At 40.7% G+C, this 25,369-nt stretch overlaps 1 protein-coding gene across 1 annotated transcript in view; it reads left to right on the top strand.

The window, feature by feature from the left end:
* LOC135226936 (uncharacterized) overlaps window positions 1-25,369 on the top strand; it is a 430,036-nt gene that overhangs the window by 234,897 nt on the left and 169,770 nt on the right. The window contains exon 22 of the mRNA XM_064266617.1: window positions 10,715-10,798. Within this exon, the coding sequence (XP_064122687.1) occupies window positions 10,715-10,798 (84 nt within the window). The remainder of the gene's footprint in view (window positions 1-10,714; window positions 10,799-25,369) is intronic.

Genomic DNA, 25,369 nt, shown 5'->3' with positions numbered 1-25,369 from the left:
GCGAGATGGTCAGCATTTTGAACTTGTCGCAGTGAATGAATAAGTTTAGCTGGGACAAGTCTAAGATTATTCTTCTTTTTAATGAGCCTTTCTTTGGCACGCTGAATAAGCGTCCTTGAAACTTTAAATGCTTGACTCTCGATATTACTCCTTTCTGAAGGAGTTCCTCTGCATAATCTGCCAATTCCTTTGATGGTAGTTGAAGGAATGACCTGGGTGGAGGAGGACCTTCGATCCAACTCCAACCCAGACCCTTGGACACTATGCTCTGTGCCCATTTGCTGAGCCCCCACCTGTGTCGGAAGAGGAACAGCCTCCCTCCTACATTGGAGATCTCACTGCTGCTGTGCGGGATGAGCTCCGCGCCCCCCACGGAAGTGCTTTCCTCTATTGACGGCTCTTCCTGCACCTCGTTGACGAAAGGTGCCTCTAGCCCTGCTTCCCCTAGCAAACCGGTTGAAGGTTTGAAAGGCTTAGATTGAAAGCCGGGGAAACAGCGTAGGAGGTAGAGGGCTGGGCTTGTGGAGACAGTAGAAGAATTGTCTGGTTCTGTCCTTTTGGTACAGTGGACTGACCTGCCTGAGCGACCGGGACCGCCTGAACAAAGTGCTGTTGTTTCTTTTGGTATGGCTGGAACCGTTTAGTCTTTTTCAGCTTCTTTTCGGATGAAGGATTCTCGGGTTTTCGCTTGGCTGAGAGACCCCAACGGGCTCTGAGGCTCTGGTTAAGCCTCGTCGCTTCGTTTTGGACCTCCTTTACTGCCAACTCCGGGAAGAGCTCCGCCCCCCAGATATTAAATGAAAGCAACTTGTTCAGCTCATGCCGAATGGTTGCCCCCTGAAGGACGTGTTTTCGGCAGTTCCTTCTCGCCACAATAAACTCATACAAGTCCGCTTGGACTGTATGGGTTTGTGACTTGGCTAGAAGCTTGAAAAGAGGCTCCGAACCATACGTTAAGGCGGCCACTTCGGTCATCACCATGGTGTTCAAAGATCTACCAAGCCTGGATCTTGCCTCAAACTCAGCTTGAATGAGGCTGTCCGGCAATCTTGGCAACTTCTTGCCGAACTGGTCCATGGCGCAGTCCGGTTTAAGGTTACCTACCGTGAAAGTGGCCGGTAGGTTTTCCCACAGATCACCGAACGAAGGGAGGAGAGGAGATGTAGGGTCAGATTCCCTCAGTTGTGGCAGGGGTTCATCCCTCATGCCCGCTTGCATGGTAGCTTCTGCTATCTTCGTCAGAAAGGGGAGTGGTGCCTCCTCCTCTGTGGTGAAGATAGTAAATGGACTCTTTAAATGCTTGGAGTCTGGTGTTAATACAGTCCCAGTCCTCCAAGCAGTGTAACCACTCTCTTTGAGAGTGTTCCCGGCTATACAGGACTGTTTCCTTTGAGATTTTATCCTCCCTATTCAAGGCTTTCTCCGTCAGCCTCGCATATCCCATGAAAGGAGGCTGTAAGTCGGCAGGGTGGAACTCAAAGTCCTCAATCCTTCGAGTTCCACATTCCAGGATGGAAATCATACCATCCTTGAAGGGAGCATAAGCTGCTACCCTCCAAGTATTACTCATGGAGAAAGCAGGGAGAGTATCATAGGCCGGAAGTTGGGCCAGTCCGGCTCCTACTACCGGGAGATCGGCCTGCGGTGCCTGGTTCAAGCCTGTTAGGAGATTCTCTTGAGTAAACATTCTTTCAGACAGGTTCTGAATTGATTGTCCTGATTGGGTAATAGAGCTAGAGAGTTGGGCAAACATCTGCTCAACCCTCGTACTCAGAGAACCTACCAAATCCCCTACCTGCTGCATCATTCCTGCCGAAAATGCAGCAGGATCAAAGGTACCAGGTACCACGACCCCAGCAGGAGTCACCGGAGGAGTTCCGGCAGCAGCGGGAGAAGGCACAGACTCGGCGGGAGTACGGGCCCTTTCCTTAGAAGTTTTACTCCTCGACCCTTTATGCAGTGAAGTTGAAGAGGAAGAAGGCTTCACTTTCTCTGCTCCGGGATGAGAAGCCGGAGACTTACGAGATGAAGAAGACGACGAAGTCTTTTTGGACGTTGTCTTCTTCAGGGTCTTCTGCTCCCTGTGTCCCTTCACCTTAGGGGTCACAGATGCAGCGGGGGTACTATAAGGGATCTCTGATCCCGTAAAGCCCTGAAAGGAAGAAGAAGAAGGGACAGGTGACGAAGATCCAGAAGCACCCAAGGTTTATTGGGTGCCCAATAAACCTACCTCAACTAGCAAATCTTCCCCACCTACCGTCATTGGCTCTATATTAATATCCAGGGTCGCTACTTCCGCCACGATGTCTTGTCTGCTTCCTTCAGTCAAGGCTTGTTCTACTTGTTCTTGAATTGAAGCAATTGTCGGAGCTGCCGCGGCGGGGTCCACGTACCCCGTCGACTTCCCGCCCGGGAAGATCAGGACAGCCATCTTCTTCTCCAGGATATAGGGCTGTCCTTTGGCGGCGTTCTTCCCGAAGCCGCCAACCCAGGCCTTCAGGGTAGCCAACGCGACTTCTTTCACAGCGGCAGCCTGTAAAAGAGGGTCATTGTAATCCTTACAACGAAGCCCCGAGGACGGATCATTACCAACTTGAATATGAACAGAAAAACTTAAGACTAAATTGTATGAGAGTATATATGTCATGTAACAAACTTGACACCTATATATACTTACTCCGTCCAAAAACTGGTTCACTAGCTCGTAACAAATGGTACAAGCCTCGTGATACCATACAAGGAAGTCTTCATGGCGGGTAGCACATGGAGCATGAGTCCTGCAGACCTCATGCCCGCAAGGGTCTTGTAAGACGGCATTACAGCCGGGCTCCTGACAGTTGGTAGCCTGTAAGTGGAATGATACATGAGTATCAAATTATACACTCACAGGGCTACTCTAATACTCCGTTGCATGCCGGAGTAGACTAAAATTATTGGGCATAATCCACTCCTGAACTCCTTACGGAATAAGGTCTATGACCTTAGGCGTTGGTTGGGGAACTCCGGTGTACACCGGAGGAGAGAAATTTTCCCAACCAAAGTTTTTATAAAACCCATAGAGTTTCAAGGAGTAGTAAAACACGCCGGAGAACAGGAGAGGATGCCCTATACTTAAACTAGAAAACTTAAACTAGAAAAATTATACTAAAATGGAGCACGTAGCTCCGGCGTATAAACAACCCTCCCTCCGTCAACTAGAGAAGTGCTCAAACAGCAAGAGCGGCCCGCCGTAGAAAACAAAGGGAGGTACAAATGATAGGGAAAGCTGCTATGACCGACTGAAATCGCATCCACTCCGGTGGCTGGCGGAGCTCTCTCCGACAACCGAAGGTACACCGGTGTAGGGAGCAGGTGTTCCGTCCGTTGGCGGGGAGGTAAGACAATGAGGAGGGAGAGAAATCAGACCCAGGGTACGCCGGGGAAGACCGAAGCGACTGGAGGGGGGGTGGCCAACCCCCAACCCCGACCACGCCGGAGCTCTCCCAGCGCCCGAGGGAGGATGAGCGGTCCCCCAGTACTACAAGCTGTCCAGACTCCCCGACCCCATTGGCTAGGGGGATGGGGGGGAGCAGAGCTCGGGTGGTTGCCATAGCGACTGAGAGCGAGTTAGGACAGATCCCCCCTTTGCCTCCCTTCTGGAGAGAGAAAAAAGGGGGACTGGGGTAGGGCGACCAGAGGTACACGCGATCGTAAGTGGACCACAACGTGATAAAGCAACACAACCGACTGGGTCGGAGACCACGTGCACCTAAAGGGCCATGATACTACAGGCAACAAAACTGTATACAAAATATAATGCAACAAAACTGCCTATAGAGCGGTACACGTGATCATAGGAGGACCAGGAGGTGGTAAGGCAACACAACCGACTGGAACAGGACCACGTGAACCTAAAGGGCCCTGATAACTGTACATAAAATGTAAAGCAACAAAACTGTCTAGACTGGTCGCCCTAAAAGCTAACCCAAAAAAACATAAACTTACATCGAAAAATATGAAAAAAGGGGGGAAAAAACACGAGTGAAAGAAAAAGAAACATCCAGGAGTAGGAGGCTGGTTCCGAAGAAGACAGCCTACCGCTCAAAGCTAGCCTTAGCCGATAAGAAGAGCAATAGCTAGGATGCTGGACTAGAAGAGAAAAAATCACTCAGGTGCCTCCATAGCTAGACAAAGATACATGCATGCATGAACAAGATCTAGGAATAGGCAATGAATTTCCCCACTTACGATGTAATGTAAACATAAGAATAAAATAAAATGCAGTAAAATATAATATAAAAGACTAGAGTAGCACGTGATAAAAACACCCTAAAAGGTCAAACAATGAAAGATTTCACGGTATAGAGGACCGAGAAACCTAACAAAACACGAGGCGAGCTGTGGCCGCCATGCGCCAGACCAGGTGGCCTTATTTCGTACCTAAAAAACGGTAAATAAGGGCCCCTGACTGAAAAAACTAAATCCAGACCTTTTCAGGATACTTAACTTAGCTGCTGCGATAGCTGCACATTCCATAATGAGGGTAATTCCACGGAAAAGCACAAAAAACACAGAGCAAAGAATGGCACGTGTTACTCCTAGTCTGCTAACGAAAAGGATGGCCACCAGAGGCGCGGCAGTCGGCGTGGCGTGGGTCGTAGTAGTAGTAGTTGCCGCCTCTGCCTGTGGATCGGCTCTTTCAGGAGGGGGATTTTGGTGTAGGCAGTTCTAAATGGTAAGAGGTTCGTGGTAGTGGTCTCACTCACCCCAGATACCATACTGACGCCCTCTTTTATTTAGGGTGTGTGAGTCAGTTATACTGACATCTTCCTGAATTTATTTTTCTCTGGTATGTGTTTGCTCATTTACCTTAGAAATAATGAACTTAAGGATTATTTCACGCAGCGACACAAACTGAGCCCAGAAATAGGGTACTCACCAGTGACAAATGTTGATAAAAGATGATGATGAATTAGCAGTGCAGTCCGATGAATGACGATGAAGATATGACTGCACTGCTAAGCAGAGGAGTTACATCTCCTCAGAGGGCACCTCTTCACCTTCAGGAGATGCTTTGGGAGGCACTTCTTCAGGTGATTCAAGAGGCACTGCTTCAGGCGATTCGGGAGTCTATGGAGGGTCCTTCTTCGTACATGTGATGATTATGGTGATTGGCAGTAGCTGTCATTGCTTGGTTATGGGGTTCCAATGCCATATCAAGAATGTTGGAAAACTTAAAGGAGCATTCCATGTAAGGATCCCATGTCGAAACAAACTCCTGGACACCATTTACCATTCTCCTAAGTTGGGTCTAACATTCCAAAGTCAGACCCTCCTGCTCCTGCTCCTCTCCTGAACATGGAATGTCTTCTTCTACGCTGGCCGAATGCTGGATTTCATCAGGAGAGAAGTCCATATGATTATGGACACAGTCCGGCCACAGCTTACTCCAGCATGCATTCAGGGTCTCCTTCATCAAGTTCTTCAGTGAACGGTCGATGATATACAGACACATAGCAATCTTGAATTTACACTAATAGGCTTTCAGCATAAATTCACTGTCACAGTCTATTGCATCAACAAGGTGCTGGAGGAAGTTCCTGGTATAGAGTGCCTTGAAGGCATGGATCATGCCCTGGTCCATAGGCTGGAGAATAGAGGTGGTGTTTTGGGTTGGAGGAACTCTAGCTAGACTCCTTTGTAATAAAGATCGAGAGGGTGGCCACCAGCATTGTCCAAAATTAGCAACACCTTGAACTCCATGTCCAAATTGGCCAGGTATTGCCTAACTTGAGGAATGAAGCTTTGATGGAACCGGTACTCCTTAAGTACTTGGGATTGTGCATCCAGAACACAGGCAGCAGTGCCTTGTTCATATTTTAGAGTGGCCAGGGATTTGCAGCCTCGTCAATGAGGTCTGGTTTGAGCATAAACCCAGTTGCATTCCGGCACATCAGGAGGGTCACCCTGTACTTTTGTGCCTTGAATCCGGAGACTTTAGTTTCGACCTTCATTAAATATATCCAGGACAACATCTTTTTCCAGAAGAGGCCAGATTTGTCCATATTGAAGACCTGTTCGGGCCAGTATCCTTTCTCCTGAAGAATCTCCTTGAAGGTCTTGGGATAATTCGTGGCCACCTCTTTGTCGGCCGATGCCTCTTCCTCTTGTAGGGAAACAGACTTTAGGTGGAACCTTTTCTGGAATCGATGGAACCATCCTCTGCTTGCCTGAAAACCTTGGGGAGCTGAGGACGGTCCCAGTTGTAGATCTTCTTCCTCTTCAGGAGTTTGTTCCTCAAAGCCCAAGAATTCCAATTCCCCTCCTTCATTGCCTTCCTGTGCCCCTAGGTTGCTGCCTAAGCGTCAGAGGCCCTTAGAGTTATGACAAATGAGGAAAAAATCAACATGATTGTCATGTTAAGAGAGGGCAGAAGTCATGGAGAAGTAGCAGCCCATTACTGCGTTACTGAGAGTGCAGTTGCCTGCATGGAGAATGAGTATGAGCAGGGCAAAATACTTTCAGAAGCCAATCTTGAACAAGAACTCTGTTTCCTCTTTAGTAGGGCTATCCCACCAACAGACCAGGCCTTTGAAAAATTTTGTGGTCTTTACAAATTTATCAGGGATATTAGGGAGGTACATACAACGGTCAAGGCATGGGATAAAAATAAAGGACCACAACTTTCATCAGTACTATAATGAAATAGTGAAGCCCTATCATACCTCCTGAAATCCCTGACATAGCGCCTCCTGAAGAAGATTAAGAGACACCCACACTGGATATTTATCTCCTCTACTTTGCTGTGCCATCTATCTTCATTGTCATCCATCAGGCTGCATAGCTATAATATCATCATCATCTATAATCAACATTCATGACCAGTAAGTACCATATGATTTAAGGGGGCCGGCTGGAACCCCTATATATGCTGGTATAGGGCGAAAAATGCAAAGTCATGAAAAAATTCATGGAGCTTCATATGGCAATTGAGAATATGTATATGAAATATTTCGTCAAAATTCCTCTTACTTTCGTAGTTACAGGGTAATTAGTTAACGTAACTCAATAAGCCTAAAACATTGATCCGTACAAGAAAATGCAATATTTCTTCTATTACCGTAAATTTTGATAATTATTGATGTAGTGCGATCACGACACAGACTTCAAGTAGTTTACATGTTCCATTTCACCTCTGACATTCGCCTGCTTTTACGTATGTTTATGTATGTTTCGGCAAGAATTTCATCATGCCAATGAGGAAAAGACAAGGAAAACATCTCGCTAACATACAGACGAAGAAAAATCGCTCCAGTATTATTACAGAATATCATAATATATGCGTAGTTAGTGAAGAGAGAGGGGAGGGTTGCGAAGTAAGGGTTGCTTAGTAACGCCCCCGTCGTGCTTGACAGCACACGTCACACTGTGCCCAAGGCTACGATCTTTGAGCAAAGAGATCTTCATTTATGATAAATAACAAAGTTTTGGTTTTTTAATACCCAAAATGGAATATGAAATTCATAATAATCATGATTTATTAAATTGTCTTTGTAAAAAAAAAAGAGTACGCCTTCGAGTTTCACCTCTGACATTCGCCTGCTTTTACGTATGCTTATGTATGTTTCGGCAAGTATTCATCATGCCAAAGAGGAAAATACAAGGAAAACATCTCGCTAACATACAGAAGAAGAACATTAGCTGTAATATGCTGAGTTAGTGAAGGGGAGAGAGAGAATTGCGTAGGAAGGAGTGCCCCATCTTGCCTCAAGCAGTGCCCCAGGCTGCGATATATGAGCAAAGGGATCATCATTTATGATTAAATTATGATAAGTAAAATAGTTTTGGTTTATTAATACACAAAAAAGAAATATACATTCATAATAATCATTATTTATTAACATTGTCTTTATAGAAATACGAAGGAAAACTTTGAACGCCCGTATCTCAAAACTATAGTTATTGACCTTCAAAATCTATCTTCTCACTTAGTTTTAAAGCTATAACATGGGAATTTGGTATATAACTCAGAAAGACATTATAGAACAATCAAATAGATCCCTTTTTTCCAATTTTTGTTTCGTATATTTTTTATAAATTTTTTTCTCCTGATTTATAGGGTTTATTTTTTTACCATATTGAAAAATTCATATCTAGAAAAAAAATGACTTTTAGAAAAAAAACTCTCCATTCGATTGGAGGTCTACATCAGGTCTATATATGGTAGTAATCCCAAGTCTTAATATTAAATATCAAGGGAGGAGATAGAATTTGAAAAATGGTTATTTTCGGGATAAATCGCCCTGGCGTCACAAAACCAAAGGTCAGAGGCGAAAATCATATGCGGTTTGGAGATGTCCCAAGTCACCTTATTAAGTGGTATGAATATCAAAGTCCTGTCCTTAAAAAAGGGCATTAGCCGGCCGGCCCCCTTGATATTATTATTATAATATTTGTCAAATATATTCAGTAAATAACATGAAAATACTGAATATTCTTGTACAAAAAAGTTTGCATCCTCGAATTGGGGGCCCGCGAATAGTTTGCATCCTCGATTTGGGGGCCCGCGAATAATTTTATAGATATGTTCCACAGAGAAACCTGCAAATGAGTGAGTCCTCCCACGAATATGGGGAGTCCACTGTGCAGGGGAAACAGATGACTGGTGTGCTGTGATAACGAAAAAGAAAAAGGCACAGAAGATTAAAGCCTTTTCTTATAAGCAAGCACGATTACACTTCTCTTCAATGACCGAATCCAGTCTCTCCAACACTGCTTTGACCAGGATGGGGTAGTTGACAACGTCATCGTAGTAGCAGGCTGTGACATCACTAAAGTATTCGAAGCCAATGGTAACGCCGCCGAAGGATCTGGCGGTGGTGTCACTATAGCAGACGAAACACGTGTGGAGACTGTTGGTACTACTGTCAACAGAATAAAGGATGACCCAAAATAATGCTCTGTTGGTACCCTATGCATCGTGCTAGATGTCGCAGTACAAGACCCCATTACATACATGGAAGATGGTACTGGGTAGCGGGAAACCCAGCTGTGTGACAATAGGCTATCCGAAGTAGGTACTCCTTAGCGGCCTAACGATGCCCAAACACTCACCATCTGTGCATCAGAGGCTGGAAAGAGGGACAGATGTAGTGTTTTTGTTTTACTGGAGTTCAACCTCATTCTATTTTGATTACACCATTCACTGATCCAGTCCATGTCCTGATTGAGGCTGAGGGCAGCTTCATTTTTTGTAAGTGGACACTTTACTACCCACAAGTGTTGTATCATCTGATTATAACACACCTTAGAAATCTCTTAGAATGGAAATATATTATGAAACTTTTTAGATTACCTGTACAGGCAAAACACAGTCATTTCATAGGGCTGTAAGGAAACCATTACCTTGAAGACAAACATATTAAAATAAGGTAATGCAGTTGATCCCCTCTATTCGCAGAGTTGTTTATTCGCGGACTCACCGATTCTCATATTGTTCTATGAAACGTACACAGCTAATTGTTGACTTACGACCTATGTGAGTTACGACTTTCATAAATTACTAAATTATATCGTTTATGTAGTAGTATACAGTTTACTGTAGGCTAGGCTACTATATTCGTATATATGCAATACTATATGTACCATGATAACATCATCATTGTATACATGAGGCTAACTTGTTAAATGTTATTCAATTTCTCTTTATACTGAATTACCATAAGCCAATGTGCATTGAACCTAGAGAATAGCTGAAATTAATAATTACTATGCCATATATGTATAAAGTATGCTGTGTAGTGTTGGGTAGGCTACCCTATATGTAAAGATGGTATGGATTACCCTAGTGTAGGCTAGGCGAGTATAATATTCTTATGGTAAATTAATTAACATGGCTGATGAACATCCAAATCGATTTACAACCGGTTGGTCATAACCAATTGTGGTTATGAGTCGACAACTACCTGTATACCCATTAATCACGGAAAATGTGCCTATTCGCTGTATTTTTCACTGAGAAATAGTATATTCACAAATTACTGTATTTTCATATTTTCTTGACTAAATGCACTTTTTGTTATAAAACTATTAAAATACTCAGGTACTATATGAATTTTTAGAGTTTTTTCCTTTTTTACCTATCAAAATAGGCAGTTCTAAGCATTTCCTAGAGGGGTGATAAGTATTCACAGATTTTAGTGATATGGGGGGGTTGTGGTACCCATCCCCCTGTGAATACAAGGAGTCTGCTGTACTCGCATATCACTACAGAAAACAGAATGTCTTGAATAAATCAAGAAGTAATTGGTTAAATGGAAATGGATGGCACATTACAGTAACAAGAAAAAATGGTGCAACCCTGAGAGAACAAAGCAGTTGGGACACTGGAGTGTGGCTTGGAAGTGTGATAGTATTGATTTTTGAGTGATATTATTGGTTTTTATGTTTTAAGTTCTGTATTGTTGGTATGGCTGGGAAGCACATGCACAGAATAAAGCTATTTATGATTGATGGGTTCTTAAAAATACAGTAAATTGTTAAAAAAAAATCTAGGAAATGTCTAGATGTAAGGGGTGGGTGTCTATGGATGTGTAAAGAAGACTAGACAGTTTACTGATACCTGGTAGAATAAAAAAAAAATGTTCATTTCAATCCTAGTTCAGGTTAGGCTTTCTTCTATTGGCATTAAAATACTCAAATATTTGCCAACAGTGAAAAATTTTAATTTTTGCAGGGATTAGATGGCCCAACCTTGAACAACACTTATGGCTTTAAATTCTCAAATCATAACCTGCGTGAGGCTAAAGCTTTGCATGAGGTAAGTTCTTGCTTGTAATTCATTGTTTTAGTTTGTATAATAGCTGAGTCATGCTTTTACACTGCATAACTTTTAAGGGAATTTAATCTTTTTAAGTGGCTGTCAAATTGTATCTTTTGGCTTAGTGTGTTTCTTATGAATGGCTTCATAATACATATACCATTCATCTATATTTTTACTCTTGTTAGTTTGTATGATTAGTTTTTCACATGAATATGATTAGTTTGTTTTTGCTTGATAATTTTTTTTTTCAAAATTACATGCATTACATTATTTGCCTTAAGTTTTCCTTATTGCTAGGAATTTACTGAGTCTCTATATCAGTCACTCAGTTGTTTAGTAGTTCTTCAATTATTTGTTCTTTGTACATTTCTTGTACTAACATATGGAATGTTTGTACTGCTGCAGGTTACTGTATTATGTAGGTCATATGACAGTCTTGAATGGATTAAAGTTACTTATCAGGAGGGACAGACCCCTAGCCATCCTTGAAGTTTGGTTGCCACTGTTGAAAATAAAAAAGAACTATTTCTATGGCAGTAGCAATAATAATTGATACAATTCAGTAAAGTAGTTTGAACCTTCTAAAGTTTTTTTTTTTATGAAATACCATAAACTCATGTTTTCACAATGTAACCAGTGTTGATACACACTTTTAATGAATGTTGCAGCATTTATAAACATCAAATAATGCATACAAATTAAAATATTGACACCATAGTGAAATATGGTAGGTACATAATTGAAAAGTAATTAATGCATTCTGATACTGATAAATGCACGACACTACAAAACAACTTGTGCTAATCCTTCAGCTTTTTCCACTGACTACGTATATGTATAATGGTAACTTCTTAGAAAAATAAAAATTGTGGAGTAATTGGGGACATTACTCGATGTATTTATATAATTAAATGTCAGTACTCACAAAAAATACTAGTTACTTCAGCAGCTAGCATTTGATTTGACATTGTGCGATCAGCTGATAAAGGAGGTTGAGGGTGAGCAAGATTTCTTAGGTCTAGGCTTTGAAAATGATTCTATGGTTAACCAGGTAACGCTAAACACTTCCCATCATAAAGTGCTATAGCCTCTCCCCCATCTAGTTCCTCGCGGGACGAGTGGTTTTTGCGCTCGGCTGCCAATCCATTGGTCCGAAGTTCAAATCCCGGCTTGGCCAACACAGAATCAAAGGAATTTATTTCTGGTGGTAGAAATTAATTTCTCGATTTAGTGTGGTTCGGATCCCACAATAAGCTTTAGGTTCCGTTACTAGGTGACCAATTGGTTCCTAGCCACGTAAAAATATCTAATCCTGCGGGCCAGCCCCAGCAGAGCTGTTAATCAGCTCAGTGGTCTGGTAAAATTAAGATATACTTAACTTAACTTCTCCCCCATCTCCCCCCCTCCTAAAAGAATAAAAATTTACTAAAAAAGTATAGCATTAACTTTGTGTAAGGTGAGTCCAGATTTTCTAAGCACTCTTGCTAGGTAGTCTATACAGTATTACATATCAGAAATTAGGCTACACTATATATTTGTTTGTTCGTATGTGTTTATCTTTCTTATCTGTTAAAATACAGTATTGGCTGATAAAATTTATATGTACCCAAAAATGAATGTGAATTGCATTCATTAAAGGCTTACTGTATCATGATTTACTTTGATAGGGTACAGAATAAAGAGCAATCTATGTTTAAAATGGTCAACGAAAGTGGAATAAAAAGCACACCAATGATGGTTATTTAACTTGTCCTTAGTTTTGTTTGTTTGTTGATTTTTAAGCACAAATATATGTTACACCTTGACATAAATTATGTTGTAAGCTGACACTAACTACTGCAGGTACTTTGTTAAGATCATAAATGACTGACCAAGATATTAATAAGTTTTATGTGTTGGTAATATAAAACTTATTAATATGTTGGTCAGTAATTTAAGATCTTAAGAAAGTAGCTGTAGCAGTTAGTGTCAACCTACAACATAATTTATGTCAGGGTTTAACATATATATGCACTTAAAAATCAATAAAAAAAATAAAGACTTAACATTAGTGTCTGTGTCTTCAAGTTGTCATAAGTCTTCATCAAATTTAACTAAAAAAAGCAAGTAAGCTCTTCTCTGCAGACACTAGTGCTGAGTAGGGAAGTTTTGTGCTGCCTTGCTTTGGTAAGGGTCTATATGAATTTGTGATTTTCAGCAAGAATTGTCTTTTTGTCTGATTTTATTTATTTATTTTTGTTTCTTACTTCATTTCAAAATGTGTGTGGGGCACTTTTGATCAACCCTTAATGGATGGGATAATAGTAACGGCAAAACATTGAGTTTGACCAGTTTAAGAAAAAAAACACCTCAGTGTAAAGAGAAAGATATGCAGATGCACATGGGGAAAGAAATAAATTTCCCTACCATGTGTGGCCTTTTTTATAAGACAATCGTAAATTTTACAAAGTTATGCATGATTTTTTTAAAGAATTTATTTTATTTTGTAAAATTATAATTAAAGCTCAGACAATATCAAAACAAATAAGAAATAAAATTAGTAACAAATTTTGAGTATATTCCTTGTAGAATATTTATGTAAATTTACAAAAAACAAACTTGCAATAACTTTTTTGGACTTACACATTTTTTAAAAAATATTTCTTTGCCCTTTTCTTTACAAAATTACATTTATAACTGACTTATCATCCCTACAGTAAGGAGTCAGTTGCCTGATGCGCCTTCTCCACTGCCTACTATCAAAGGCATCATCATCCACCAAACCTCTTCTCTCCATATATTCCTTCACTTTATCTCGCTATCTAATTCTGTCTCCCTCTTGATCTTCTTCCTGTAACAGGTTCCTTCCAAGCCCTCTTCACTCCCTCCTTATTATCTGTTCTCAACACATGCCCATACCACCTCAATTGTGAGTCTCTTATTACCTCTGTAATCTTTACTAAGCCTGCCCTTCTTATTTTGTCATTTTCCAATCTCTCAAGCAGCAATTCACATAATCCACCTCAGCATTCTCATCTTTGTTCTCTCAAGCTTTGATTCCTCTTTTCTTCTTAAGAGCTCATGTTGCCTATCCATACATTAACACTGGTCTTATCACTGTGCTATAGATCTTGGCTTAAAGTTTATCCTAAGTATTTAAACTTTTCACCCTGTTTTATAATCAAGCCTCTTCTTTCTTGCATTACTATTCTACCTCTATCATCCCTGCTGCTCACCAAAACCTCTGTTTTAATTATGGAACTTACTGGGTAAGTTCCATAATTATATAGCCAAGAGTTTCACACACCCGGCAGTTAAATTCTGAAATTCACAGGTCACAATATGTTTCTGTTTTGGTTTAGTTAGGTAACAATGACTGCACCCACTTTCAGGAAAAGAAAGGAACCACTTTGCAAAGAGCTCAGTTTGTTTCTGCCAGCTGATGGTTACAGACTGTTTGTAAGCTGCAGTTAATTTGGGAATTCTTGACTTTTCCTTTTGTTTATCAGGTGGTATTTGCGTCGTGTTGGCTGACTTGGCATTATCTATTTAGATTCAAGTTCCTCTTACTTAAAGAAGTAGATAGTTTTTGACTTGGGTTTTCTGACTTGTCTTTCTTTCACAACATTTTCTGACTTGTCTTTCTTTCACAACATTTTCTGACTTGTCTTTCTTTCACAACATGTTGGAATCTAGTGTTGCTAACATTAGGTATTGTGCGAATGGTTGTAAGACTAGATTGACTAAAGTGTCTGACTAAAGTGTCATACGATTCACTTACCTTGAGTTCATCTTATTGTGGTCAAGTATGTTCTGTAGATTTAAGATGTAATGAGTGTGTCAATTGGGATGAGAGAACATGGAGGAACTATAGAGTCTCATTTAAGAAAATTGAATAGAGATAGGAAGAGAAAGGCTTTAGTAGAGCTAGTACAAAATTATGTAGTCTGTGATCATCAGATTTGAATGTTCCTTTGATTCTTTAGCCCCAGTTACCAGTTCTCTTGCTTTACCACCTTCTCAAGTTTCAGGCTCCCATACTTCCGATCGTAATCTCATCACCTGCCTAGAAGAAAAGCTTGAAAAACACTTTCACTGTTTGTTCAGAAGATGGAGCAACGTGTTCATCAGTGAAAGTCGTGATGGACAAGGCAAAAATGACAGTGCAGTGTTAGTAGAGGAGTTGCTGTTTGTCCCATCGACTCTCCCAGGCAAAGGTCACTGTCATACTCCCCAATACATGGGAGGAGTCAAACTGGTAACCCAAGGGAGGTTGGTGGAATCTACCCCCCGAGTAGTTGCCCCCTCAGTTCAACCTGTTATAGTTTCCCAGGTTGCAAGAGAGAACTGCTGGAAAGGTGTCTCTTCAGAGGTACATAAGTTGTCCAGTGCTGAAGACTCCTCTCCGTGTTGCCGTCACCAGTGGCGCTCAAGCGGTAAGTCTTGGCTTCTTAAGAGGGCCTCGACTGATGTAGCGGTGCCTCCTGTGGTTCTTGTGAAGAGGTGTAGAGTACTGTGCCCATCTTACAGCCATTGGAACAGTCTGGAGCAATTTTCTTCTGATTGCCTCTCAGAAGGGGATGCTCCCCCAGTGCCTGCAACTCCTGAGGTACCTGCGCTATCGCAAGCAGTCAAGCGCCCATTGGCATCAGAATCCTGTACTGTCAACAAGCTCCATGTAGTGCCTGCTTGTGTGGATTCACAGCAAAATGCAGTTGTGCCTGAGTGCCCATCGGCTCCTCCTTCTCTGGTTGCTCCCGCTGTGTCAACTGAAGTGGACCCTATTCAGCAGAAACTGGATAGCATTTTGGCTTTACTTATTAATGTTCCCCTCAATGCCTCAAGCGCCCACGATGTCTGTAGCACTCGCTTCAACTCAGGCGCCAGTAGTGGCTAGGACACTTCAAGTACCTTAGGTGTGGAGCTTCCTCAGGCGCCTGTTGTAGCTCCGACTCCCCAAGTTTCAAATACGACTCAAGCTCCTGCAGATCTTTCTTCCTGTTTCGTTTGAAGAGGAAGAGGATCAAGCTGCCTCTTCGGCATATGTCAATGAAGTTCCTCTTAGCTTCTTATTTTGCCTTCTTTTTGCCTACAACTCCCTCATCGCCCACATAGACTTAAGTGATGGATATGCCATCTGCTTCCTCCAGCTTACTGAAAATGGTGGTTTTACTTGTAACTTAAATAGTAATTACCTATAGCTGAAAGCTATAGGACCCGCCCAATTACGGGACTGATAGTTACAAAACTGCAGAGAGAATCAATTAATTTTCTGCAGACTTCTGGGTAACATCGTTGGTTCTGGTGGTCAATTTTTTTTTTTTTTTTCATCACGGATTAATTGCTGTATTCTTTGGTGACGTACTTGCATTTTTTGCGGTTTGTTTACTTACTTATCACTCAGTTATGTTAGATTCTAGTGCCTCAAGCATTGCTCGGAAGGATGTAGAACTAGATTGACTAAATTTTCTTACGATTCACATTCCAAATGTATCAAATGTAGGGGGGAGGCTTGTTCTAAAGGTATATCGTGTCCAGAGTGTGTAGACTGGGATGAGTCTAAATGGAAAACCTTGAAATCTCATTTAGATAAGTTAGCCAAGGATAGGAAGAGGAAGGCGGCTCTTAGAGCTGAAAGTAAGGCTGCCCTAATGAGTTCTCCTTCAGTAGTTGAGGATTTTCCTACTTCTCAACCTCCTATTTCTTCCCCAATTGTTAGCCCTCCTACTTCTTCACCAGTGATTCCTGTTTCAGGCTCACATGATCCAAACCTGACACCATTGCCAACCTCGATATTAAGTTGGAGAACAAATTTGATTTTCTCACTAGGCGGTCATAGATCTTGGCGCTTCTTTTAGGTCATTTGTGGAGAGCGCACCTCTCAGAAGTGCAGTGATAAGTGATAGTGTTGTGTTATCTGAGGAAGTTGCTGTTTGGCCCACCAGTTCTTCTAGACGAAGATCACTGTCCCACTCCCCCGCACCGGGGAGAAGACATACTGGAAGTCCAAGGGAGGCTGTAGGGGTTTGCCCCCAGACAGTTGCCTCATCCGTTGTTGGTTCACAGGGAGAGGCAGAGTGCCATTGGAAAGGTGTCTCATTCAGTGCTGCTCATCTGTCGTCGGAACCTTCAGTGTCGTCGCCAGAAAAGAGAAGTTGTCGGCGCAGATCGTTGGCTTCTAGGCTGCTGAAGAGAGACTCCTTGCTCTCTGTTGGCTCTCTGCCTCCGGTTAAGAAGTACAGGAAGGTGTTTTTATTGACCCTCAGCTGTCTTGTAGCTTCCATGATTCATCTTTTCATCCTATTTTATCTGTCAGGCATTCACTACCATTGGAGCGCCCTTCACATGACGATTTCGTAGTGACTGCTTCTGTACACCACTCAGCCTCTTTGAGCTCATTAGCACCCACTTCAGACCAGGTAACACCTGCACCTGGGCGCTCGATGCCCCTTTCAGGCAGCTCGGCCCCACTGCTTCCTGCTTAGTGCCTGCTTCTGCTGGCTTGACGACTGCTTCTGCTAACTTGGCGCCAATAGCTAGTTTCGGTACTACCAGAGTCCACTCCTAATTCTACTGTGGCATATGTGGATGAGTTGTTGGTCCCACTGAAATTTCAGCTTTAGGAGCTGATGAATTTTATGAAGAATAAAGCTCCTTCAGACAATAAGGAGAGTATGGTGTCTCCTATTTCCTCGGAGGATGAAGCAATAGAGCAAGAGACCCAACCTCATTCAGCTTATGCTTCTCTGATGGCTTTCTTCTTAGAGAATTATTCAGATTTCTTCTCTCCAGGGAAACCAGCAGCTCCCGCCTCTACTTTCCTTATGCGGAAAGCTCTGGTAGAAGAACTTCCTTAGATGGTTTTGTCCTCCTCTTCCAAGATGGCGTTGAAAGAGGTGGAAGATTGGTTGGCTAGTAAGAGGGATCTGGGCAAGGCTACATTCGCATTTCCTCTTTCAAATCTTATTAAGAAATGCTACAGATGCTACGTGACAGGCGAGACTCCTTCCTTGGGAGTTTCTGCCTCCTGTCAGGGAGATTTCTCCGCCTTAGTGGACTCTGCCAGACGTTCAGTGTTCAGAGCAGCCAAAGTATTCTTTTCTTCACCAGAAATAGACCATCTGGTGAAGAATATCTTCAAGATTTTGAAATATTTAGTTTCTTAGACTGTTCTTAGACTGGACAGTGGGCATGTTGGCAATGAAAATAAAGAACTGTTTATCTTTAGAAAAAGATCTGTCAGCTGATTGGTTGGGAGTGCTTTCGTTCGCAGATAAGGCAGTAAGAGACGCCTCCAGTGAAGTTGCGTCTCTTATCGCTATGGGTTTGCTTAAGAAGAGGGAGCTGTGGTGCTTGTTTACCTCTTAAGAGAGTTACGACCATTCAGAAGTCTGCACTTTTTTCTCCTTTGGACAGCGCATATCTCTTTCCACAGGCGACGGTTAGAGAAATACCGGGCGGATCTCTAGAGTAAATCCACAATGGATCTGTTAACACAGCCAGCCAAGAAACAGGAGCTTGTAGCCATGTCTTATAAGTCATTCTCTCCTCTTCACTTTTGTCCCTTTCGAGGAAGCAGAGCCAATTCTCGATTTAGACCTAGATCAAACTTTATCCCAGGCGCCAGACCTGTTAAAAAGTCCCCCTATCAAAACTTCCACCAAACAATGAGTTGTGTGTCTCCTGTGTTCCTGTAGGGGCAAGGCTCTATTATTTCTGGAGGGAATGGAGCCACAGAGGTGCGGATCCTTCGGTGGTTCAGGGGTAAGGGAAGGTTATTTGATCCCCTCTCTTACAGAAGCCACTGTTGTCCAGTTTTCCGATGGCATTAACAGCATACTCGATAGGATCCAAGAGACATTTAGCGCTCCCTTAAGAGGTTCAATCTCTTATCCACAGAAGTGCAGTGGAAGAGGTAGTAGATCAAAGCACAAAGGCATCAAGGGGCTTGAGGCACCGTGCTAGGCATCTGCACTGAATCATTTTATCATGAAAACGAAGTTTCACATGGAGATAAATGCTTCTATCCTGGCTTCTTTTCATCCAGAGGATTGGATGGTGACTGGATATGGAAGACACATACTTCCATATCCCCATTCACCCAGCGTCAAGGAAACTTCTTCACTTCGTGTTTGGGGGCAAGGTATATCAGTTCAGAGCCCCATGTTTCAGCCTAACATCTGCGCCTCACGTTTTCACAAGAGTCTTGTCCCCCTCTAGGGAAGTGGCTACACCTGATGGGGATAAACGCCTCCTTTTACCTTGACATCTGGCTTCTACATTCTCCCTCAAATGAACAGTGCACGGGGAACTTGAAGAAACTTTTTTTTCTTTGACTCGGTATCTAAGAATCCTAATCAGTGCCCAAAAATCCCAGCTTGTGCTGTCTCAGAGCATTCTATATTTGGTCATAATTCTGGAGTCTCGGACTTTTTGGGCTTTTCTCTCGCCCAGAAGAATAGACTTGCTTGCGGACAGTACGGGAGTTCATGGATCGGAAGTCCTGCTCAGCCCTTCAGTGGATGAGTCTACTGGGAACTCTTTCTTCAGTGGAACCGTTTGTCAGACTGGGCAGACTAGGCATGTGTCCTCTACAATTTTACTTGAAGGTTCTTTGATCCAGGAAAACTCAGGAGGACTCGTTCGTCTTTCCTGTCGCTGAGGAGATAAAGTCAGGTCTCCAATGGTGGTTGTCTGTGAACAGACTACAGTAAGGAAAGTCACTGACCAAGGAACCCAGAGCTGAGATTTTATTCCGACGCATCGGACCTAGGATGGGGAGCCATCTTGGAGTCTCAAAAGATATCCGGGCTTTGGCTTATGAACCAAAGAGCCCTGCACATCAACATGAAAGAACTGTTGGCAATCTTTCTTGGTCTTCAACACTTCTCGACAAGTGTTTGGAGAGATAGTGGCAGTATTTGCGGACAAAGGCTTTAGGGACAACCGACAATATATCTGTTTCAGCGAAGAACCATTGTCATGAGCGACAGATGCTAGGTTTCTAGATTGGACAGGGCTGGACCTTCTCTCCGTTTGCAGTGATTTGGGAGGCGATAAACAAGTTTGCGAATCATCAGATGAAGGATGTTGAAAAATAGAAATCCCAGTTCCATGAAATTATGACTTTGCAGTTGTAGAACTTGGATTGTGGTCAATGTTGTCAACAGCACTAGTTGTGAAAATACCTTTTTGTAAAACAGAGGGACACCAAACCTTCCGACAAGAAGCAATCAAAATGCATAAACCATGCAGGTACAAAATGCATAAACCATGCTGGAATAAGGTATCAGTTAGCTGCTGCTTCCTGTTGTTCAGCCTTCTTAGGCACCTTTGCATGGTAGTTATACATAAGGAGCTGTGCAATGGTAGTATCTGATCTACACCCACCATTCTCTAGTTGTGACTGTATATCAGGACCATGTTCAATCATTCTGACTAGTTCAAGTAGGCATTTAAGAACACTAGTCAGTACATCTTCCGCTGCAAACATGCCATTAAATTTTGATGTGTGCTCCTTCATGTGCGCTCTTACGAATTCAGCTGTTCTTGCCTTATTGTGGGTATCATCATAATTGCATGCCAATGCTATTGCGGGATCGACATCCATTTTGAAAAGAAGGACATCTCTTCCTTTAGTGTAAGCTTGTAGATCAGGAATCTTAGCCAACAGAATTTCTTTTAGGTGAGTACGATGAATAGAAAATGACTCCTCATTCAATTGTTGTACTCGCTGTTCGAACACATTCGCAAGATCTGCTTGTCTAAAAGCATTTGACTCTTCACTGTTTCGCACTGTTTCAAAAATGTAATTTACTTACTCGGCCAGAGCAATATTTTTGGCAACAGGTACATTTTCTTGTTCATCTGACTTATCTTCTTGTTTTTTCTTGCAAGATCTTTGTTATACTAGCTAACTAGACAACCTGGATGATATTTCATATCTTGTGAAATTACATCGCCTGCAATAAGTTTAGTTAGCAACCTTTTATCTTGCAGCATCTCTGCACAACAGTCTAACCTTTCATTTAATTTCATGGTCATTGCCTCTCTTAAAGATGACAACGGAGCCTATTTGTCACACAGGAAACACGGGTAAACATTCTCGTGTGATGGTTTCTCTTGCTTGTCTGACGAGTAAATTTTGGAGATTCGCAAGTTTCACTCCTTTATTCAGTCTTAGAATGATATTTTCTTCTGCACGTTTTAACTTAGTGTTGTTAAATTTGAAGTCTTGTTAAATTTGATTTGACAGCTAGGGTGATACTTAGCATCATTGTCTGTTAGAGTTTTCTCAATACCATTGCCATTGTCTAGCCATCTAAGGTCAAGTGGATTAGGCAAACTATTTAATTTGTGAAATTTGGGAATTTCTTGATAACATTTTGTACCCATCAACTGAGGATGTTAACGATTCATTTATGTCTTCCTGACACAAACAACAGTTAAATCAATTAGTTTCCCAACTATCTGTTGAGACTGGAGATAGGTGCATTCTTTTTGCCATGCTTAAATAAAAATCTAAGAATGCAAAATAATCTATACACAAAGGGACAGTATTATAAATACACAACTGGAACTTGTTTTACTAGACAATAATTGTTCATCAATACAGCAAAGAAAGAGTGTTTACAGGTTGAGGGTTTATCCTTTTACCACCTGAAACTGCTCTTTATATTTGTATGGGATTCAACTGAATTTGGCGATGGCGTTCTTACACTCAGCCCGATCATTCATCCATTGTAATTTAACTACCGTGTGATCTGTACACCATCCGGAGGTAGTATGCCCATTCCTCCTTGGCTCAGCTATCCTGTGTCAGCACACCCTGTCAATTCAGGTAACTCTAAGGTTGTACAAAGGGGCAAACCATTAATGATTTGGGAGACTCATAATGAGCTTACAATGAACCCAATGCCAATTATCAATGGGCAGTAATTTACACCAATGTGCCCTGGTAGTGCACGTTAATCGCTCTTATATTTTTGTGTATGCGCAAATACTATTTGATATTATTATAAAATTTGAAGTAGGGGCAACAAAAAAATTATTTTTCATGTTTTTTGTTTCAAACACATGTTGAAATACCAAAAAAGTCATGTTTAATCGATGATAATTATGTTTTTACTCTTATTTTTGCTCGTGCAGCACAAAACTTTTAGAAACTAACTCATTATTGGTTATTGGACATTCTGAAAGAAAGTACATCAATTAATTCACCAGTTTTATTTAAAAGAATGTTGCAGCTAATTTGAATCCGATATTTCAGATTTCTTCCATTGCAAAAACTGCCATATTGAAAATTTTGGTGGCCATTTTGATTTTTTTTTTTTTTTTTTTTTTTTTTTTTTTTTTTTTTTTTTTTTTTTTTTTTTTTTTGCCCGGGAGTTTAAATTATTGATTTTATGTACTGCAGCTTAATCTCACCTTTTTTTCCTAACATCTTATAAATTCATGGTTGGGTATTGCCCACAATTTGAATCCTCATTTAGTGTTGACTTTGGAAATTGTGACCATAAAGAAAGTAAGAAATGTTTGCTATAGAAAGTGGTACATAATTTCATCATTGTGAGCTGGCATGGTGTAGGATTGCCAGCAGTACTGTTTATCAAATATAACAGATACTGTCAAAGGAGATGCTCAATATTTTGAATTTTAAATAGAGCAGTGGATTTTCAATGGTTGACAAGTGTAAAAAGAACTATTAACGAAAAGATTGGAGGAGCTGTATCATGTTATGGTTTGAGGGACAGACCTTGTAGGAGGTCAAACATTCCATTTTGTAGTTAGCATACTTATATATAGTTTGGCCACACAAAAAGGGGAGAGGCTCAATTAAGGAAATGGTTGATATGAAAATAGGAGGATATTGAGTAGTGGTAAGACCCAAAAAGGAATTGAGGGTAGATGAGACTGTTAGCAATTGAAGTTGATGCTAGTAGGAAATGATAATTTGTAAGTAAAATAGCTCTAGTGTTATTATATCAAAATTCGTAATTAGAACAATGTTGAAAAGTGTGACAATTAAGTGTTTGAATAGAAAAAAGAATACTATTATGTTAGGAGATCCAAGTCATGGGCTGTGGAGTGTTATTAAGGTGTAGTGTCCAACTAAATTTCATATTTTCTGATCCCAGAATTTCTTAGATTCCAAGTTAGCAGTTAGGTAGGTGTTGAGTAAACCAGTACTATACTAGTTATTGTTGGAAAAGTTTGTAATTGCCTCTGTTTTCTAGAAGAGGTTCTATAATACTACTGTTGTCACTGGCAAGAGTTTAAATCATTTTAATGGTGTTCTGGTTTGAGTAAAGTATTTTGAGCTGTATAGGTACTCTACTGAAAGCTTGATCATGAGGGTTGATAACATATATAATTTCTAATGCTTTTGAAAATGGAAAGATGTCTGTACTGGTGAACCTGGAATAGGCCAGCAGGGAAATATACATATTGCATTATATCCAACTGCAATTTGTTATAAAGAGACACAGCACTTTTGCCCCCATGCAGACAACTGCAACTTGTTATAAAAGCTAGTTTTTTATTAGCACTTGAAATTTAGTTCACCTATTTAAAATTTTCAAGTGACATAAACACAAATTTGTGAAATCCTTATTTATTACTATTTAACTGACCACTGTACTGTGTATTTTTCAGATCCCCTCATAGAGGTAAGCTCAGCCCACCTTACCCATTGTTGTTGGTGTTGGCTTTCAAACCCCATCCCCTCAGCAGCGTCTCTCTCTTCTCTTTCTTTTCAAGTTGGTTTAACCTTTCAGTGTCCTTAAGAAAAGAGAGTAATGAGGCTTCATAACATGCATTTACCATTACACCAAATTATTTACCATATGTTGGTAATTAGTTGTCAGAATTAGCCATTTTCATTAGTGTTGGTACTGATATTTTTTATTTATTAATTTTTTGGCTTAAGACATCCTATGTCATGTTCCTTGTAAAGTTAAACGCCTAAGAAATAGCTTTGGATGTGAGATCTGTTCTTTCTGTCTGATGGAAGTGAACCTCAGTAAAGGGGAACATTGTTTATTAATTTACTGGGGAGATAATTTTTAATGCATGTTCACCGTTTTGTTTGTGATCAGAAATGTTAACTGATAACAAATCCTTGGATTGCATAAACTTTATGAAATGAGTTTTGTTACCTTCAGAGTACTTTAGAGGTCCAACTGAGGCTTTGAAAATGGCTGTAAAATTTCTTTATCACAACATGAATATTGAATATATTATGGATAATAAGCCTTTTCCAAATTTTATTCCTGAATAACACAAGTGATATTACTGAGAAAACTTATTGGAAATGAAGTCTTGTTGCATACTCAAATTGTAATGACTTTTTCCTAAGTGTATGGTAATTATGGGTACTAATAATCTGTTTTGGCTATCAAATATCTTTTATGACAAAATATTGCACAACTTCTAAATAGACGAGCCTTTGCCAAAGTGTCTTTTGTCTTTGATGTAAATACACAGTAACTGTAGCTTACAATGGATTTGTCACATGCTCAAATTTCATTTACTTTGTCACTCATTAGTGTAATATCAGAACGTTTTGGTGGCGTTTTTCCCCCCTGACTGCTCTTTTGTTTTATTTGCAAAGTATTTTAGTTTTAAAACTATGTTTTATGTTTTGCACAATAGTGTGATGAGTGCCCTAGCAACAGAGGTGTTTTGGTTCTATTTGTGGGTCATGAGAAATGCATGTACAGATTTTTGGGTATAGTTCATCTTTTGGTGTACAAGACTGTACTGTGCTGTTGTCGTCTTAAGTTTCAAAATTTTTTTGGTGTTGTGAAGAGTATTTTTAGTTGGAGTGAATGTGAATTATCAACATTTTATATAAAAGTTTGAGGAAACATGATGATTTTATACAAGTATTCATTTTTGTGTTGTATTTTTCAAATTTTTTTTGTTTAGTGGACTCCATGTTTGCTAGATTAGATGTCGCATGTGCCCAGTTACTTACGATGAGATAAGTAGGCCTCCTTACTTTTAAACTGAAGTTTCAGTAAAGGAATGGTGTGCAACAGGCTTTGATTACTTATAATCTTCATATCACAGATTGTTTTAGGTTAAATTTCAATACAGTACTAAGAATTTTGTTGTGAAATCTTATTTACTGAATTACATTTTACAATTCTTTGTTGATGCACATCACAACTACAATATTATTATTATTATTAAGACCCAATGAATGCTGTATCAGTCAGAAGTCCTCCCATGATCTTTTTGGCCTTTACTGGTTGACTTCCATCAATACTCTCAAATTACGATTTACCAGTTGCTCTCTCTCTCTCTCTCTCTCTCTCTCTCTCTCTCTCTCTCTCTCTCTCTCTCTCTCTCTCTCTCTCTCTCTCTCTCTCTCTCTCTCTTTTCCAGTGCACTCTAACTTTGAATTTTGTAGTTCAGTCTATTCAGAATCTCCTTCATTTTCTTGTAAGTAATTATCATGTTGAATTGAGAAACCCAGGTGTTGTAAAAGTATCAATTTTTTTTTTTTTTTTCTAAATATGGCTTGGATATTGTTTTCCTTAGTAAACTGGAAATTCCTTTATAGTTTATCTAGGCTTGTTGATA

The sequence above is a fragment of the Macrobrachium nipponense genome, chromosome 15 (assembly GCF_015104395.2).
Source record: "Macrobrachium nipponense isolate FS-2020 chromosome 15, ASM1510439v2, whole genome shotgun sequence".
Classification (NCBI taxonomy): domain Eukaryota; kingdom Metazoa; phylum Arthropoda; class Malacostraca; order Decapoda; family Palaemonidae; genus Macrobrachium; species Macrobrachium nipponense.
The sequence above is the reverse complement of the archived record's forward strand: the minus strand, read 5'-3'. Positions and strand labels throughout refer to the sequence as shown.